The sequence below is a fragment of the Arachis ipaensis genome, chromosome B05, assembly GCF_000816755.2.
Source record: "Arachis ipaensis cultivar K30076 chromosome B05, Araip1.1, whole genome shotgun sequence".
Taxonomy (NCBI): domain Eukaryota; kingdom Viridiplantae; phylum Streptophyta; class Magnoliopsida; order Fabales; family Fabaceae; genus Arachis; species Arachis ipaensis.
Genome location: NC_029789.2, coordinates 137,993,591 through 138,010,744, shown reverse-complemented (window position 1 = coordinate 138,010,744; position 17,154 = coordinate 137,993,591). Strand labels below are relative to the sequence as shown.

At 37.0% G+C, this 17,154-nt stretch overlaps 2 protein-coding genes across 2 annotated transcripts; both read left to right on the top strand.

Annotated features, from left to right (window-relative positions):
• LOC107641278 lies at window positions 5,478-8,233 on the top strand. The gene is made up of 3 exons (XM_016344773.1): window positions 5,478-6,066; window positions 6,355-7,347; window positions 7,434-8,233. Exons 1-3 carry the CDS (start codon window positions 5,478-5,480, stop codon window positions 8,231-8,233), a joined length of 2,382 nt encoding a protein of 793 aa, XP_016200259.1.
• On the top strand, window positions 9,228-10,730 carry LOC107641277 (pentatricopeptide repeat-containing protein At3g56030-like). The gene is made up of 3 exons (XM_016344771.1): window positions 9,228-9,348; window positions 10,163-10,638; window positions 10,683-10,730. Exons 1-3 carry the CDS (start codon window positions 9,228-9,230, stop codon window positions 10,728-10,730), a joined length of 645 nt encoding a protein of 214 aa, XP_016200257.1.

The window sequence follows — 17,154 nt, the reverse complement described above, 5'->3', positions numbered from 1 at the left end:
TATTTAATTAGCAAGTAATTTATCCAAGTTGCTGGAACTGTGTGCAAATTTTGCTAAATCATTATTCAACCCTTTAATTATTTCATTTATTCTTTCATTTTCTGCAATCAATTTTTCTAAAGCGTCAACTGTGTGCTTCCTTTTGAATTTTTCAATTTCAAAATTTAAAAATATATTTTCTTCAACAAAATCAAAAGTACATTCGGTCTCCTTCACTTTTTCTTTTAAAAACTCATTTTCAACTTTCAAAACTTCATTTTCAAATTTGTATTTGTTGTATTTCTTCAACAATTTTTCAGAATGGTGAGTGAGATCATTAACAATAACATGTAATTCTTCAAGAGATAAGTCATAGTAATTTACCTCTTCTAGTTGATCATCACCAGCCATGAACAGACTTGAGCTTCATATTCGGAGTCCTCTTCCTCATCCGAATCATTCTCTAGATCCTTCCAAGATGTCACGAGCACTCTCTTCTTTTCTTTCTTCGCCTTGACCTCTTTCTTGAGTTTTGGATAGTAAACTTGAAGTGTCCTACCTCATTGCAGTGATGGCAAGTGACCTTGCCGAGATTCTTTTTTTGCTCATTTGAACTTGATCTCTTGTATTTGCCTTTGCTCCTCATTAGCCTTCTTAATCTCCTAGCAAAAAAGACAAGTTTATCATCCAAAAAACTATCACTTGAATCACTTTTCCTAGACTCAACTTTTGATCTTAGGACCACTCCTTTTATCTTTGTGTCTTGGCTAGAGTGTGTGGCTTCATATGCTAAGAGTTTCCCTCTCAATTCATCATAAGTTAGTGGACTCAGGTTGTTACTCTCGGTTAGGACAGTGGCTTTTATTTCTCACTCTTTTGTAAGGCTTCTAAGGACTTTTCTCACTAGAGTTTGTTTAGGGTGTGTCAAGCCCATAGCATTAAGGTTGTTGATGATGATTGAAAATCTCTCAAATATCTCATCAATGCTTTCTCTATCTTTCATGGTGAACATCTCATACTCTTTTTGTAGCATACCAATCCTTGTTTTCTTGACTTGTTTGATGCCCTCATGTGTAACTTGGAGTTTCTCCCAAATTTCTTTTGCCGTCTTGCATCTAGACACCTTTCGGTATTCCTCAAAGCTGATAGCACAGTGCAGCAAGTTTATGGCTTTAGCATTCGGCTCCACCTTCTTTTTATCATCATCATTCCATTCGGCTTCCTCCTTTGGAGTCATCACTCCATCAACACTTGTCTTTGTAGGGATTTTAGGACCATTCAACACTATCTTCCATATGTTGTAGTCAATTGATTGAATGAAGATCCGCATCCTTTTTTTCCAGTAGGCATAGTTCTTCCCATTGAAGAAGGGAGGCCTGTTATTTGACTAGCCTTCTGTTAGAGTGTAGGCCACAGTGGTTGCACCCATGTTGTTTGCCATTAGACCTTTCCTCCAAGCTGTGAAACTTAATTCTTAAGACCTAGCTCTTGATACCAATTGAAGGTTCTTGATGGCCTAAAGAAGAGGGGGTTAAATCTATGGCCTTCTTTTAAGTTGATTGATTAACCCTTAAAACCAAGAAATGAAATTTTACTTCCGTTTGTCTGCGTGATAGATTATGCAGGAGACAATTTAGTTTTGTCTCATAAATCGCAGAGAGATAAAATAGTGCAAAAAAGAAGAAGATGACACCAGCATATATCCTGGTTCACTTGCTCTATGCAATGCAACTTACATCCAGTCTCCACCACAACATTGGTAGAATTTTCACTTTACTTTCAACATAACCTTGATTTGGCTAGGCAACATCCTAGACTCTCAATACACTAAGTGCTTACCCAACTTAGCAAGGGATACATCAGATACAAGATGCAAAACACAAATACAAACAAATAGAAATCTGAAATTAACTTTGGCTTTTCTCTCCAAGTTCCTCTATTTGCCTTTTCTCTTTATTTGGCTTTTTTAAATGCCTCGCATTTATGTCCTTTTCCACTCAAGAGAAAACAGAAAAAGATAAACATTGAAACAGAATAATAAAACAATAAACTATGAAGGAGATGATGATTCACAGCCTTGAAGCTATCAGATGAACTAACTTCAGAACTCTCTATGATTGTTCTTCATTTTGGCGGTATGTTTCTTTGATGTAGAAGCACAGTCCAAAGCATTGAATGCTCACAGGGAATGCTCTCAATGCAACTCAGATTCGGGTTCTCTCTCCTTGCCTTCAAACTGAAGTGATTTTTCTATTTGTATGAGCTCTGTCTCAACACATAGGACTTACTTTACAAAGTCAGCTTCTTGTTCTCTCAAAATCAGAGCAGCAGCTACGCAGAAGAGAGATAGGACTGTAGCAGAGATTTTAGATTTCATGCATTCATACCTTTCATCTTCTCTTTCATCATTTTTTCAATATTTTCAAAGATCTGAACCATTTATTCTTGTTTTGGCTCCAAGTTTCTTTCTTGACCGTTGATCCACAGTAAAATTTCATAACCTCTATTTTCTTTATTTTTCCAGAAATGGGTATGAGGGAGAAGGAAGCTTCAGCAAGCTACTTTGGGGTACCACAAATGAAAAGATTTTCTGATAATGCCTTGGATCTTATTTGTACTTTTGTGCTCTAGCTTTTGATTTCTTCTTCTTTCTTTTTTGTTTCAAAGTGATGTGACATAAAGATAAATGGAAAAGAGAGAAAAGAGAAAAGATAAGGTTTTTTGGTTCGGTGGTGGTGGAAGGATTACGAAGCAATTGAAATTTTAAATTTCTTCAATTGGCATCTAGTTGGGCCTTGTGCTTATGGTTGGTCCAATTTCTTTCTTCACACTAATATTTCAAATTTCTTTTTTCTTTGGGCCAATTACTTTTTTTGATCCCTTAAGCATCCTTTTTATCTTTAATGAAAATTTAGTGATGAATAATTATTTTCGTGAACATATGTAAGTGATCCAAATTCAATTTGGACTTATTTTTATTTTTCTTGGACTAATGTGATTTAATTAATTTCTTGCACACTAAACACACTTATTACAATTCACAAATACAATTGAACTTTCAACCCAAACACCAAATATTTATCATCATCAATATTATTAATTTTCCAAACTCAACAGAACATACCACTTAAATTCAAATTTGCATCCATTTAAATTCACTACAACTTTTCAAGAGCATACCCGATTTTTGTAGTTTTGTCTAACCGAACCAGTTTTTTAACAAATGTTTGGTTTTTTTATTTTTTATTTCTTTTTTGTTTTAAAGAAAGCTGCACTATCTATGGATGGTTTGTTGCCCAGGTTGGGATATCTTTTGTTTTGCAGTCGAACTCACATGGTTCATCATTCTGTAAAATGGTGCATTAGTGTTGACAGTCTTCTTTGCTTGGTGGTTCTTTTTCACATTTCCTTCTGAAATCATTTATGATAATGGACCCTAACTGTAATTGATGAGTGGGTCAGTGCATCTCTCATGGACATCGAGGATTGCGGAATGCAAAACACATTTAGACCAGTAGTACCTCTTCTTTTTGTGAATCATCGATATAGAACGAGTTTGTTCGCCTACCTATTATAGTCATTGTTTCAAGACACAAAAGACGTGTTTATCTCGCTTCTTTTTGTTAATGACTTTAATTGTTAATTGTTTTTTTTATTTTTATATCTCTTTTTTGTTCCATGTAGGATCCAAAAGAGGGACACTGGTGGATGCAATTTGGGAATGGACTATATATGTAGGGGAAATTGGCCTTTATTCTTGTAGTATGAAAACCTAAATATAATAACTTATGGACACAGATTCGAAATCTGTTTCTTTAATCGTATTGGAATCGAGTAAGTCTTAAAACTACTTTTATCCCCTATGTTATAAATAACTTAAAATTATATTTATTATGTGCTTGACACATGAAACTTTAAAGCCTCCTTGGTAATATGAAAGAAACAAAATTGGATTGAATGCAGAAAATTCCTTGACATTAAAAGCTTGTGTTTTATGTTGCATTCCTAATTCTCGAGGCACAAGAAGCTTTTATTACCGCTGCTGGAGACACCACAATCTTACAATACGAATATTGTTAATTCTGAGTTTCTGACAATAAATCAAGTATTTGCATTATTTAATTATTTTGGCACAGGCAATTTTTCAATGATATATTAATAATAATAATAATGTTGATGCAACGACTTTATCACTTGTGCGTTGTGCGTTAGATAACGGTGATCACTATTATAATCGTCAATTTTTCATTAAAATCATTATTGCTATGTATATGGCTGCTTACCCATTTCTTCTTTTTATTTATTTATTTATTTTATTGAGACTGCATTTAATTTATTTGTTATAGGATGATCTGTAATTCTTTCATGCTTTTTTTTTTCAGACTAATAATTGCATGATTCGCTCCACTGTACCCTACTTGTAAATAGGGTAACACTACATATACAAATTAAATAAGGAAAAGTATGAGGAGCCAATAGAATATTTATACAATGGGAACAATGGAAGTTTAGAGAGTATTAGAGATATAATCATTAGTGTTACCTTTTTTCATCAGTTGAAGCTTTTGGGATGAGTGGTATCATGCATGGTATTAGAGCGCTAGATCCAAAAGGTCAAGAATTCGAGTCTTGGTGAATCCCAAAATCAGTTTAAGCTTTTGGAAAGATGTTTATTATCGTTAGTACTCGGATGGTTATTATTATTATTATTATTATTATTATTATTATTATTAGGAAAAATATAAAGTACCAACATATTATCTGTCAATTTATTGTCAATAATAATTAATTATTATATTTTAAACACATATATAAAGAGACACATTTAGAAAATATATCTATAAAGACACTTCTATTAAACACAGTCATAAAAAAAAAAGACATTTTTAAATGCTGTTGGTAACGTAGTGAGAGTTGCTTAATAAGGCTTCCATTTGTGTCATTTTTGTTTTGGTGAGATTTATGGCTGATTTTTTTAGATATGATTTGGGGGTGTGGGTTATGCTGGAATATGATGATTATAGGTGATTTACACTGTTATGACGGTGTTGCTTTTTTGGAATTTTAGGGGAAGAAATCGGTGCCACCGATTTTAAGAGGGAGGAATCGGTCCCACCGATTTGTGTGAGAGGAGAGGTTCTTGGATAGGAAATCGGTGCCACCGATTTGTGATTGAGACAGGTGACGGGTATGAAATCGGTGTTACCGATTTGTGGGTGCAGGGAGAAGAGTTCAGTAATCGGCCCCACCGATTACTGGAGGCAGAGAATTTTATTTCAATGGGGTGCACCAATCGGACCCACCGATTTGGGTGTGCAGCGGTCGGTCCGTCCGATTTGCCATTAGTCCATACAAAAAGCGGATGGTGGAAGCCCCATTTTTTCTTCGTCAGTCTCAGCTAATGTTCATCTTCTCTTCCTCCTCTCTGTTCTCTTCTCTGAATCTTCTGCTTCATTTTTTTTTTAAAAATTCGTGTGAGGTTGAGAATAGTTAGTGTTATGGATGATAGAGTTGTATTGAAGATTTATTATTACGGGCAGATCTTATTGCAAACATACGAGGGAGTTCAATTTGTGTGTGAAAATCCATTAGATGTTGTTATTCCGTTCATGTTGTCATTTGAGGAATTGAAAGGTGTGATTTGTGAGAAGATAGATTCTCAAAGTTGTAGGAGAGTATCGTGTATTTTGTACAGGTATCCTTTACCTGTGTTTGGTGGGTTTGTTCAATTTCAGACCAAGTATGTGATGGACGAAGCGAGTATGCATGAAATGTTCTCAATGTATATGGAAAATCGCGACCGAATGTCGTGCATCGAGTTATATATTGAGTTTGAGCAATCTGAAGCGGACCGTAACATTGAATTGGAAGATTATAACAGTGAAAGCGAAGATGAATTTGAAAGTAACTATGAGATCGTCGGTCAAGGTGAGGACGAAGAAGAAGCTGGCGGCGCCATGAACGCAGATGTGGCAGAAGTTGCAAACGCACTAGCAAACCCGCATCCGTTTCAGGAGCCTTCTTTCATGCGGTCGTTGGATCTGGAGGCTATGCATGCACCGGAGTTTCCGCAATATATGAATGCAGGTGCGTAAATCTAGGTAGCTATGTGAATCTCTGAATTAGCAGATCGATAAGTCGGATGAGTAATGTATGTGATATGTGACCAGGCATTTGTCACCATAGCGTTTGATTTCTTTATTAATTAATAGTTCTTTGTTGTGAATGATATTTAGTTGTTGTTTACATAGATGGAATAACGAAAAATAAGACTATAACGATCTTACATAGTAAAGTGTGATGGTTAATTGAGTTGTAATGAAAGACTTCTTACTGAGTACATAATGATTTCTTTATTACTTTTGATGTATGCAGCCGCTGTTGTTGTGGCGGATGGTGAGTTCACAGTGGGGATGGAATTCAGTTCAAGGGAGGCAGTAATTAAGGCAATGAAAGATTATACCATCCGGAGAGGTGTGGATTATCGGGTATATGAGTCGGAACCGACGACATTCTATGCCAAATGTACAGAATATGGGAATGGTTGTGACTGGTTGATAAGGGTAACGAAAATGCAGAAGAAGTACTGTTGGGAGATAAGGAGGTACAATGGAAGTCATACTTGTACCAGGTCTACTATTTCTCAAGACCATTCGAAGCTGGATTCTAAGACAGTTGCAGAAGCAATCAAGCCGTTGGTAGAGGTTGACCCGTCTATAAAGGTGAAATCAGTAATTGCTGATATCCAGTCAAAGTTTAACTACACCATCAGTTATCGCAAGGCTTGGTTAGCAAAGCAGCAGGCGGTCGAATCAATTTTCGGAAGTTGGGAGGCATCGTATGAAGCTTTGCCGATATGGTTTGAGGCAATGTGCCACAAAGAGCCATCAGCAGTGGTTCACTTTGAAACAATGCCAGCTTACCAGGGGGATAATTTGGTTCCTGATATACGTGTTCTACATAGAGTCTTCTGGAGTTATTACCCCTGTATAAGGGCCTTCAGACATTGCAAGCCAGTGGTGCAGGTGGACGGGACTCATTTGTATGGAAAATACAAGAGTTGTTTATTAGTTGCAGTCTCACAAGATGGTAATAACAACATCGTGCCTATTGCATTTGCCATAGTGGAGGGAGAGACTTCTGATGCATGGCACTTTTTTCTGAGCAACCTGCGTCAACATGTGGTGAAACGTGATGGTGTCGGACTTATCTCTGATCGACATGATTCGATTAGGTCAGCTATTGAACGAAGTAATGGGGCGTGGTCTCCTCCTAGAGCTTACCATATGTTTTGTATCCGGCATATTGAGTCCAACTTCTTGAGGAAGTTCAAGGCACCGTACCTGCAAAAGCTTATCGTCAACATTGGTAAGGTTGAATAGAATGAACTTTGAATTTATCGTAAGTACGATCAAATAGATTGGTGTTCATAGTTGACTGAATGTTTTTCATAGGATACTCGAGGACGACCACTGAGTACCAGATGCGCTATGAACGATTAAAGGAACAGGGTGAGGCTTACACCAACTGGCTTGATCGGATCCCTCGTGAGCAGTATGCTTTGGCATTTGATGGTGGTTACCGATGGGGTCATATGACCACCAATCTTGTGGAATGTATCAACTCCGTCTTAAAGGGTGCACGCAATCTCCCAGTCACTGCACTTGTTAAGGCTACATTTTACAGATTGAATGAGTTGTTCACTAGGAAAAGAGCCGAGGCTGAAGCCCGAATCAGTGCTGGACTTGTGTTCTCTGAGATGGTGACAACCAAGCTGCATGCAAATCAACGAGCATCAGGTAACATACAGGTTAGCTGTTTTGATAGAGAAAATGAAGTCTTCGAAGTACGCGAGATGCCTAGTGGGGTTGAGTATGCAGTTGACCTATGCCACCATCGGTGTGACTGTGGTGAATTCCAGGTTGACCGAATTCCGTGTCGACACGTGTTTGCATGTTGTTCAAATCAGAGGTTGAATTGGCAAGTGTACATTAATGATGTTTACAAGATGGACCAAGTTCGACGAGTATACAGGGCTAGATTTCGACCACTAGAAAATCCGGCAACGTCCATCTCCTTGCAGTCGACACGAGTTGCCCTACATAATGATCTATACAAGTGTGCCAGGCATGCCGAACCCCAACTAAACTGTACGATCCCACCGAAGTTGCGGAGCAAAGGTAAAAATTTCCAGTGCACCGCTGCACCTGACTTATCTGCAAACAGAACTTTTCCAAATAACAACATTATGTGACACTTTACATACATCTAAATGTGCACATCATCATTCAACACTATGCGATCTCTCACACCCCTAAACCACGTTAATTTTATAAAGCTCCCTCTACAGTCATTTTTGCTCGGTGCAATTCCAAATTGGTGCAAGCACTCGGCTTCCAATGCCTCGAAGCTACTCATGGTCGGACCTGTAACCGGAAGACCATTTGTTGGCAGACCGAGAATTACCGCCACATCCTCCAAGGTCACGGCACACTCACCAACCGGAAAATGAAAAGTATGAGTCTCGGGCCGCCATCTCTCAATCAGAGCATTAATCATTGCTGACTGGCCTTTAATAACTCCAATTTGGGATACATAATAAAATCCAGTCTCGCGTAACTGTGCCTCAACAATTTGGTTATATGGATCCGGCGGGTGTAAATGATCGCACATCAACATCCTTAAAGCCTACAATACCACATTTTACAGTATAAGAACAAGTATAATATAACTATATTATTCAAAAACACAATTATCCTTAACATGTCCATTATAACTAATTCACAGATTCTCTCACACCGGTACAAACATTCATCTTCATCTTCATACATACATGCAAGGTTTATTCTTATTTTTATTTCTATTTCTAACCACCTAATAATAAAATTATACATACATACATGTTTAATTTCTAATTTCTACCATTATAATATATATAGTTAATAAAATCTAAAATTATCACTATTATTATCATTAAATAAAATTATTAAAAATTAAAAATTTACATAATTTAGATCTCCAAGATAATTAACAATATGAAGTTCTGGTTGATTTACTTCTTTGGTTTTCCTTTTTTTTGGCATTTTTCTTGAAATTTTTCACTGAGATAAAGGTGGTCCAACAATGGTGAAATGGTGGGGTTGAGAGTAAGCAGAGAGGGAGAATTATTGTGAGGAGTGAAAGAGAGTGTTGGAGGGTGAAAGAGATAGGGGTATCCGGATTTGAGTGGGTGAAACGTATAAGGAGTCATGGGCCACCCAGGAGCCACCTGCATGTGCGACGCGTGGCGAGGAGTCACCAATCGGTGCCACCGATTTGCGCAGCTTCCCCTCCCACAAATCGGTCCCACCAATTTCCTTACCCCCGTCGGTGCCACCGATTTCTTCACTAACGCCGTCGCATCTCCGTCAAACACCCCAAAACCCCATAACGCTGCCAAACACCATTAGCTTTCCCATATCAAAATTAAAAAACTCGAGATTTATATGTTCGCCTTTTCTTTTAAAATTATCTGTAACTATTTATGTTTCTTTACATCCATTTACATAATTTTTCATCTAATCCACGAGTACAATTAAGCTTCATAATAATCAAGTATACATCTAATAATGAATGAAACTTTTCTTTGATTAATTAGAAAAAAAAAATGCAATGTAACTATATAAATTATTTACCGAGTTAATAAGAGGGATATGCTAATAAAATAGTGCAGGTGTGAGAGATTTATATTTGACGATATTATATGTTAAGTTACTTTTTAAGTGAGAGATATATATCATTTATTAAAAGAACATGTTTAGACATTGATTATTTAATTTTTTAAGAAAATTACTTTTTCTGAAAAACATGTTTTCATACAAGTTCTATATAATTTCATTTTAGCTGTATATATTGAACTTATCCTTTCTTAAAAGAAACTATTACTTTTCAAACATTCTCCCTTGAATTTCAAATGCTGGTTCTAAAAATTAGTCTAGTTATTTTTTGGAAAAGTATATGAAACCAAGATTCAGCCAAAAACTAAACAAAACCACATTAATTTATATTAATAATTAATTTTAAATTTTTTAAATTCAAAATTTAAAAAATTTAAAATTGATTAAGTAAACCTAATTAAAACCTATAAAAATCTTCTTCTTTTCTCTCACATTAACCTACCCACCGCCAACAATCACACACACAGACCTCTCCGGCGACTTCCATGCTCTCCGCGACGCCCTCAACAAGCGCATTCAAGATAACTGCTTCAACACGAAGTCCACCTTCGACTTTGTCATCGACGAAACCTTCTCGTCTTCCCTCCTCAACCACCTCCTTCAAACCCTATCCACCCTCAACCGCGGTGTCACTCGCAAGAACGCGTTCGATTCCCTCATCACGTGCCTCTGCAAGCTCCAACGCGTCGATGACGCGTTCCACGTCATCGAATATATGGCACGTGCCGACGTCGGAGGCTGCCGCCCCAGTGCGACCACCTTCTACCCCATCCTGAACATCCTAACGCGCCAGAAAGTCATAGACCACGCGCGGCACGTGGTGAATTTCATGTCCACGCTTGGCGTGAATCTGGATCTGACGGGACACAACTACTTCCTCGTTGCACACTGCTACGCTGAAGACGTGGCTGCCACTGCCGGAGTTTTGAAGAAGATGGGATTGGTTTGTATTCAACACACATGTTTGTAATTAGGGATTTGTTGCAGATGTTGCTCTCTGCGTTTTGGGATATTAGATGCCGTTTTGATGATTAAAGAGACTGCAAACTACACAATTATAGAAATATAAAAAAACATTCATTTAATATGAAAAAAATATCCTAATACTTAACAAAAGAAATATCCAGTTATATTTTAGCAAAAATAATTAAATATCTATAAAATTTTTAAAAAAATATGAAATTCTTAAAGAATTAGAAACACACATTTGCAATACAAAAAAATTCGAAAAATATATAAAAGAACATCCATTTAGTATGAAAAAGAAACATTCTGATACTTAGCAGAAGAAACATCCATATATATTAACTCGTAGAGATTTTGGATTCACCCAAAGGTATTTGGCTGGTTTTTGGCTAATACCCTTTTGGTTCCTTAGCATTGTTCTTATTTTTTATGTCTTAAACAAAAACGAAGTCCTCATAAGAGTAAAGAAATACCTAGCTAATTACAGCAAAATCATAAAATAAAATTCTATTCAACTCATTTTCAGACTGAAGGCAAAGAGAATAGTCTTTCATGCTCTTTGTCTTTTGTTTGGCCAACCAATCAACAACGTGGTTTGCTTTTCTACGTATCAAGGCAAAATGAATTTTTCAATCTCGACTTAGCAAATTCTTAATCTTGGATAGAATATTTTGTTCACCCAACATGTGAGAGCCAAAAAAATTTGATAGAACAATAAAAACTTTAAGAGAATCTGTCTCAAATAACTCTTTTGCAACCAGCTTCCCAAGCCAACATTAAATCACCCCAAACCGCATAAAACTCACAACGATATATAGAGTATAGACCATGAGAACAAGGAACCAGAACAACCAAGTACCCATTCACCAACATCATTTCTAGAAATACATCCAAAACCAGTCCGTTGACTATTATGAATTTATGATAGATGCTAACATCGCAATATAATTTGATTATACTAGTAGGAGGATGTTTCCAAGTCAATTTATAGACAGGAAAGTGCAATAGAGATTGCCCACTCTTGTTTCGAACTAGCTCATTGGCCAAATTCCTTAATAAAATAATAGTCTTGTTCTCTAACCAAGCATCATCAGGTTGATAAATTTCTTGACATCTACTCCGCCAAATCCACCACATGCCAACCGAGGTCAATTCCTCCCTACTACGGAGAGATTGGGATAACCTAGAAAGAAAAGAAGCAGTTCCAGAGTTCAGAGAATGGAAGAGAGACGAGTCAAGAAGATTTCAAACAGCCTTGGTTTTGTCACACTCTCTAAAGCAATGTTGAATCGTCTCAGGATAGTGACCACAACAATGACAAATATTATAATCAACCAAACCTCTTCTGAAAAGAAAGTCTTTTATAGGCATAACATCATGACAAATGAGCTAAATTAAAAATGGTACCTTCTCAGAAAAATTGAGCTTCATCCAAGACCAATTCACATTCTCCTCTCATTGATATTTTCTCATTGCCAACCAGTTATAATCACTATTCGTACTATATTCTTTGGAGGTAGCCGATTCCCAAAGTCACCCCGGACCATTCGGACTTTAAGAAGGAAAGGGATGACTAACCAAAAAATTCCTAATATCCAATGGAATAAGAGTTGCCAAGTTATCAAGATGCCAAGCATCATTATGAACCATCTCTAAGAAAATAATTTAATTTCAAAATGTGTATGTAAGAAAATAGCTCACCCAACTTACCAATCGAGTTCTAAGTGTAATTCTATAGAGATTGATAGTCATCTTCTGAATACCAGACAATGCTATCTTTAAAAATATTATAAGCTTTGATGATGCTACTCCAAACATTGGAAGCATTCTTAGAATTCTCTAAGCTTCGAGAATCTCTGATATATTTGGATGTCAAGAGTTGTACCCACAGGTTATCTTTAGAATGCAGAATATAACAAATTAATTAGCATATTTAGAGTCTCTGACGCCAAGGCTACCCAATTTCTTAGGAGCTACTACGCTGTCCCATTTCACAAGAGATAAGCCTCTTCTATTAGTTTACCCACTCTACAAGAATTGTCTCAATATTGAATCAATTTTATTACAAGCATATGTAGAAAAAAAGACACATGCATCTGATAAACTAGAATGGAGGACAAAACTGATTTAATAAAGCAAAGCCTTCTAGCCTTGTTGAGCAGTCGTCCTTTCCAGCTAGCCAATCAATTCTAATTTTTTTTTTCAAAACTTCATGAATAGTTCTCCTTGCTGCCCTATCATGTGAAATGTTTACTCTTAAGTTCTGAATAAAGTGAATATTAGAGATCCCGGATAAAATAGTTTTCCTCCTCTAAGAGATATTCTTAGAGCACTATGCTTTTGATTTAGCAATATTAACTTTAAGGCCTGAAGCCTTGGTGAAAATATTGAGACTTCCATAACTGTTTTCACCTGACTTCTTGTAGCTTTGCAAAAAATAAAGAGGTCATCCACAAACATTAGATGAGAAATCCTTGGTCCCCTTTTAGACATAGCAACAGGAATCCATGCACCATTTAAAACAAGATGAGAGATAAGGATGCTCCATACAAATAACAAAGAGGTATGGAGACATTGGATCACCTTATCTTAAATCTCTTTGAGGACAAAAACTAGGCAACTTGTCACCATTCCATAAGACAAACAAAAATGAAGAGTATACACATCTCATAATTAGGTTCACTATGTTATTAGGAACCCAAAACTTTTCAAAGAGTGATTTAGGAATCTCCAATCCATCCTATCATATGCCTTCTCTAGATCAATTTTAAAAGTTATTGTGCCTTTCTTAGATTTAGTTTTCTTCATAAAGTACAAAATCTCCTAAGCCACAATGATATTATCACTTGTCCCTCTATCCGGGATAAAACCACCCTAGAGGGGGCTCACCACATCAGAAAGAAAAGGGAAAAAGCGATTAACCAAGACCTTCGTAATAATCTTATATATAACATTACATAAACTAATAGGCCTAAGATTCTTCATAGTTGTATGAAAGTCTACCTTGGGAATGAGCACAAGAAGAGTCTCAAATATTGCAGGATCCATAGGCTCCCCCGAGAAGGCTTTTTCAACAATCTGCCAAATGTCTCAACCAAGAACATCCCAATATTCTTTATAGAAAATAACATGAAATCCATCCGAACCAGGGGCTTTAAAAAATCTCATACTCATGATAGCTTGTGTAACTTCTTCAAGGACAGCTTCCGTAAGCTTGGTACAAGCAACCTGACTGAGTTGGGGAAGGAGAATATCTTTGAGGTAATCAATAGTGACATCTTCTCTGCTGCAAAAAAGTTTCTGAAAATACAAATTAGTCTCTGCTTTTAGGGAAGTAGCATCATTTGACCAAGTACCATCCCCAACCATGAGACTATGAATCTTGTTCTTTTTCCGCCTTACAATAGTCTGTAGATGGAAGAAACTCGTATTTCTATCTCCGAATTTTACCCATTGCTCCATAGACTTCTGGTATCATAATAATTCTTCCTAGACCAGAATTGAATTAAGCTCGTCTTGGCACTTTGTCTCCTCTACCAGCAACTGAGGATCATCTGATCGCTCCAAAAGTTTCTGAATGCTATTAATGTGATTCTCCAACTCCCTTTTCTTAACAAAGACATTACCAAAAACCTCCTTGTTGAATTTCTGCAAATCATTCTGCACCTCAAAGAGACTCCTAATAACATTTGGTGAACCAGAGTTCCAAGCCTTTTGGACTATATCTCGAAAAAGGAGATGCATCATCCATGCAGCTTGGAACCGAAAAGGGTGGTACTTCTTTAACTTGTTAGCTTCTTCAGGTCTGCATCTAACTAAAATAGGAGAATGATCTGAGTGAAACCTGCCAAGAATTTCAGAAAAACCTTCTAAAAATCTAAAGCGCCAGTCTCTGTTCACAAAGGATCTATCCAGTGTTTTCGCAACCTCTAGGCCACCTCTAACCCTTCTAAACCAAGTGAATTTTCTTTCTGATGATCCCAAATCCATCAGACCACATTGATCCATAGCCGCACCAAAATCTTCAGCTCTCGAGGAATTGAACGCCCCACTCTTAACCTGCGAAGATGCTAAAACTTCATTGAAATTACCTAACAATAACCAAGGGACCCAAATTCTCACTGCCAGCTTATCAAGATAATCCTAGAGGGCAGGACGCCGATACGCTTTGGGAGGAGCATACGCTGCAGAACAAACCCACATATCTCTTCCTCCACCAACCTCAAAGGTAACAAAGTGCTCTGTGATTTTCACAACTCTATTATTCTTCTAAGATTGCTTAGCCAACACCCAAATACCACCACTCTGCCCTCTCACTTTAGAAATCTCAATATCACAATAACCCAGCTTATTCCAAAAATTCCTCATCTTTTCAAAGACAATATGAGTTTCAAGGACAATAAAAAAGTAGGATGATATTTCCTAATTATTTCTTTACAATAAACCCGAGCTAATGTACTAGAAGCCCCTTTCACGTTCCATGATAAAAAAAAAACTAGGATTTTTACTATCCATAAAAAATAGAAAGAAAAGGCCAAAAAGATAACACCACACTTAAATTAGTGCCTGCACACATCGTCCTCCATGACTTCTTTCCCTTTTCCATGGTTCTTGTCATAAGAGCATCTCGATTTCTCTGTGGATTGCTCCCTTCCCCCATCTTGTGAGAAATTTTGCAAGGAATTCGGTCTCACCTGCTTCCTGTTGAAGTTGAAAGCTGGCTTTGTAGGAGGTCCCTCCCCTTTTTCCTTGAATTTGTCTCCACTTGCAGCGTATGAAGGTAACGACGTGTCCCTGGTAGGGACATATGGCTTTAAAAGAGCACCCTTAGCATTAGGATTAGTCTTGTTACTGTTGGACTTAAAATGGTTTGGTGGTGCAAATATTGATCTCTTAGCAATGGGCTTTTTATCCGTCAAACCACTTACTTTCTTATTCAAATTTTTATCCACCTTTTTTCTTCCTTTTTGTTGATTACTTGGGTCCAACCTTCCTCTTTGCCGTCATTAATGCCATCATCATTGTTTACGTGATTTACGCCTAAACTCCCACGCATCATCTTCGCCGTAACATCATGAATCCCATGATTTTCGGCTCCAACGGATGGAACATTACCAAAAAAAAATTGCACCACTTGCTCCTTTCCTTTCTTGTCTACACCTTCCTCTGCTTGAGTATTCGCTGACGACTTCCTTATTTCTTCTGGTTTGGTTGCCAACGGTTTATGACTGCAATCCACAGAGAGATGCCCATAACATATACAGGAACTGCATATTAAGCTTAGATTCTCAAATTCAACTTTGAATATATGATCATCTACAAAAATTTCATCTATCACTGATTGGCTCAAGCCCATTTGCACACAAGCTCTTGCAAACATTCCTCGTTCCGCCTCTTTGGTAGCACTATCCACTTTGATCGGAGTTTTTATTGCCGTCTCAATTCTACGTATGGCCTTCTCTTGGTAATATCTAATGTTCAAACCCGACATACGAATCCAACCATGGTTGACCCAAAGCAACTTTCACTTGGATAAAAGGAGAGGAACCACGGCTTACAGCTAAGTAATAACAATCAATCATCTATGGTCCTCCCAACAGAATCTTCTTCCTATCCTCTTTTAAGTCACACTTGACTAAGAAATAATAATTTTCCACATCAAAGATCTCATATCCTCCATTAAGTCTCCAAATAAACTTCGGTCTATAACTCAAGGTCGTATGGCTGAAGTGTTTGCCCAAAACTTTGATCACGATAGAATCCAAGTAGGGTTCTGATAAAACCCTTCTCCCTTCTTCTGAGAACGTAACTCTTGGTCGGGGCTGACCTTCCGTTCTTCCTTCAATGATAGCTAGTTGATCGCCATCTAAAGAGTCCTCCATGATCAAAGGTTTTGGTGCTGAACCACAAACCACTTTATCTTTGAACGAGACTTTGATCGCAGTTTTGGAAGCTCTGGTCGACTTTCCTTCAATCGGTCCTCCTTTCCTAGAGATGTCTTAACCGAAACCACCCTGATCACCGGATACAAACCCCTAGCACTCTCCCCCTTATCCCGTCCGCCAGCATTGTCGGCATCCTCATCACCGTGTTTTCTTCTCTCTTTACCCACCAGATCCCCCCTCACGTCGTCTCTCTATTAATGTTTTTATTGAGTTGTTTGTGATATTAGTAGAAATGACATTATTTCACTTTAATTATTCTGTTTGTTTCTATAGTTTTATCAAATTTAAAACTAGATTTTTATATTTTTTTCTTTTCAATTGAATCTTTATATTGCTTTTGATTTTATAATTAGGTCATTTTCATGTTAAAATATTAAAATTAATGGAATATTTCTTTAAACTATACAGAATATTCAGTCAAGTGTTAGGTATATTCATTTTGTTTAACGGAATATTTCTTTAATTCTGATGTTTTTGTCACGATAAAGACTTAATTACAAAATCTGATATGGTATAAAGACTCAATCAAAAAAAAAAAAGTATAGGAA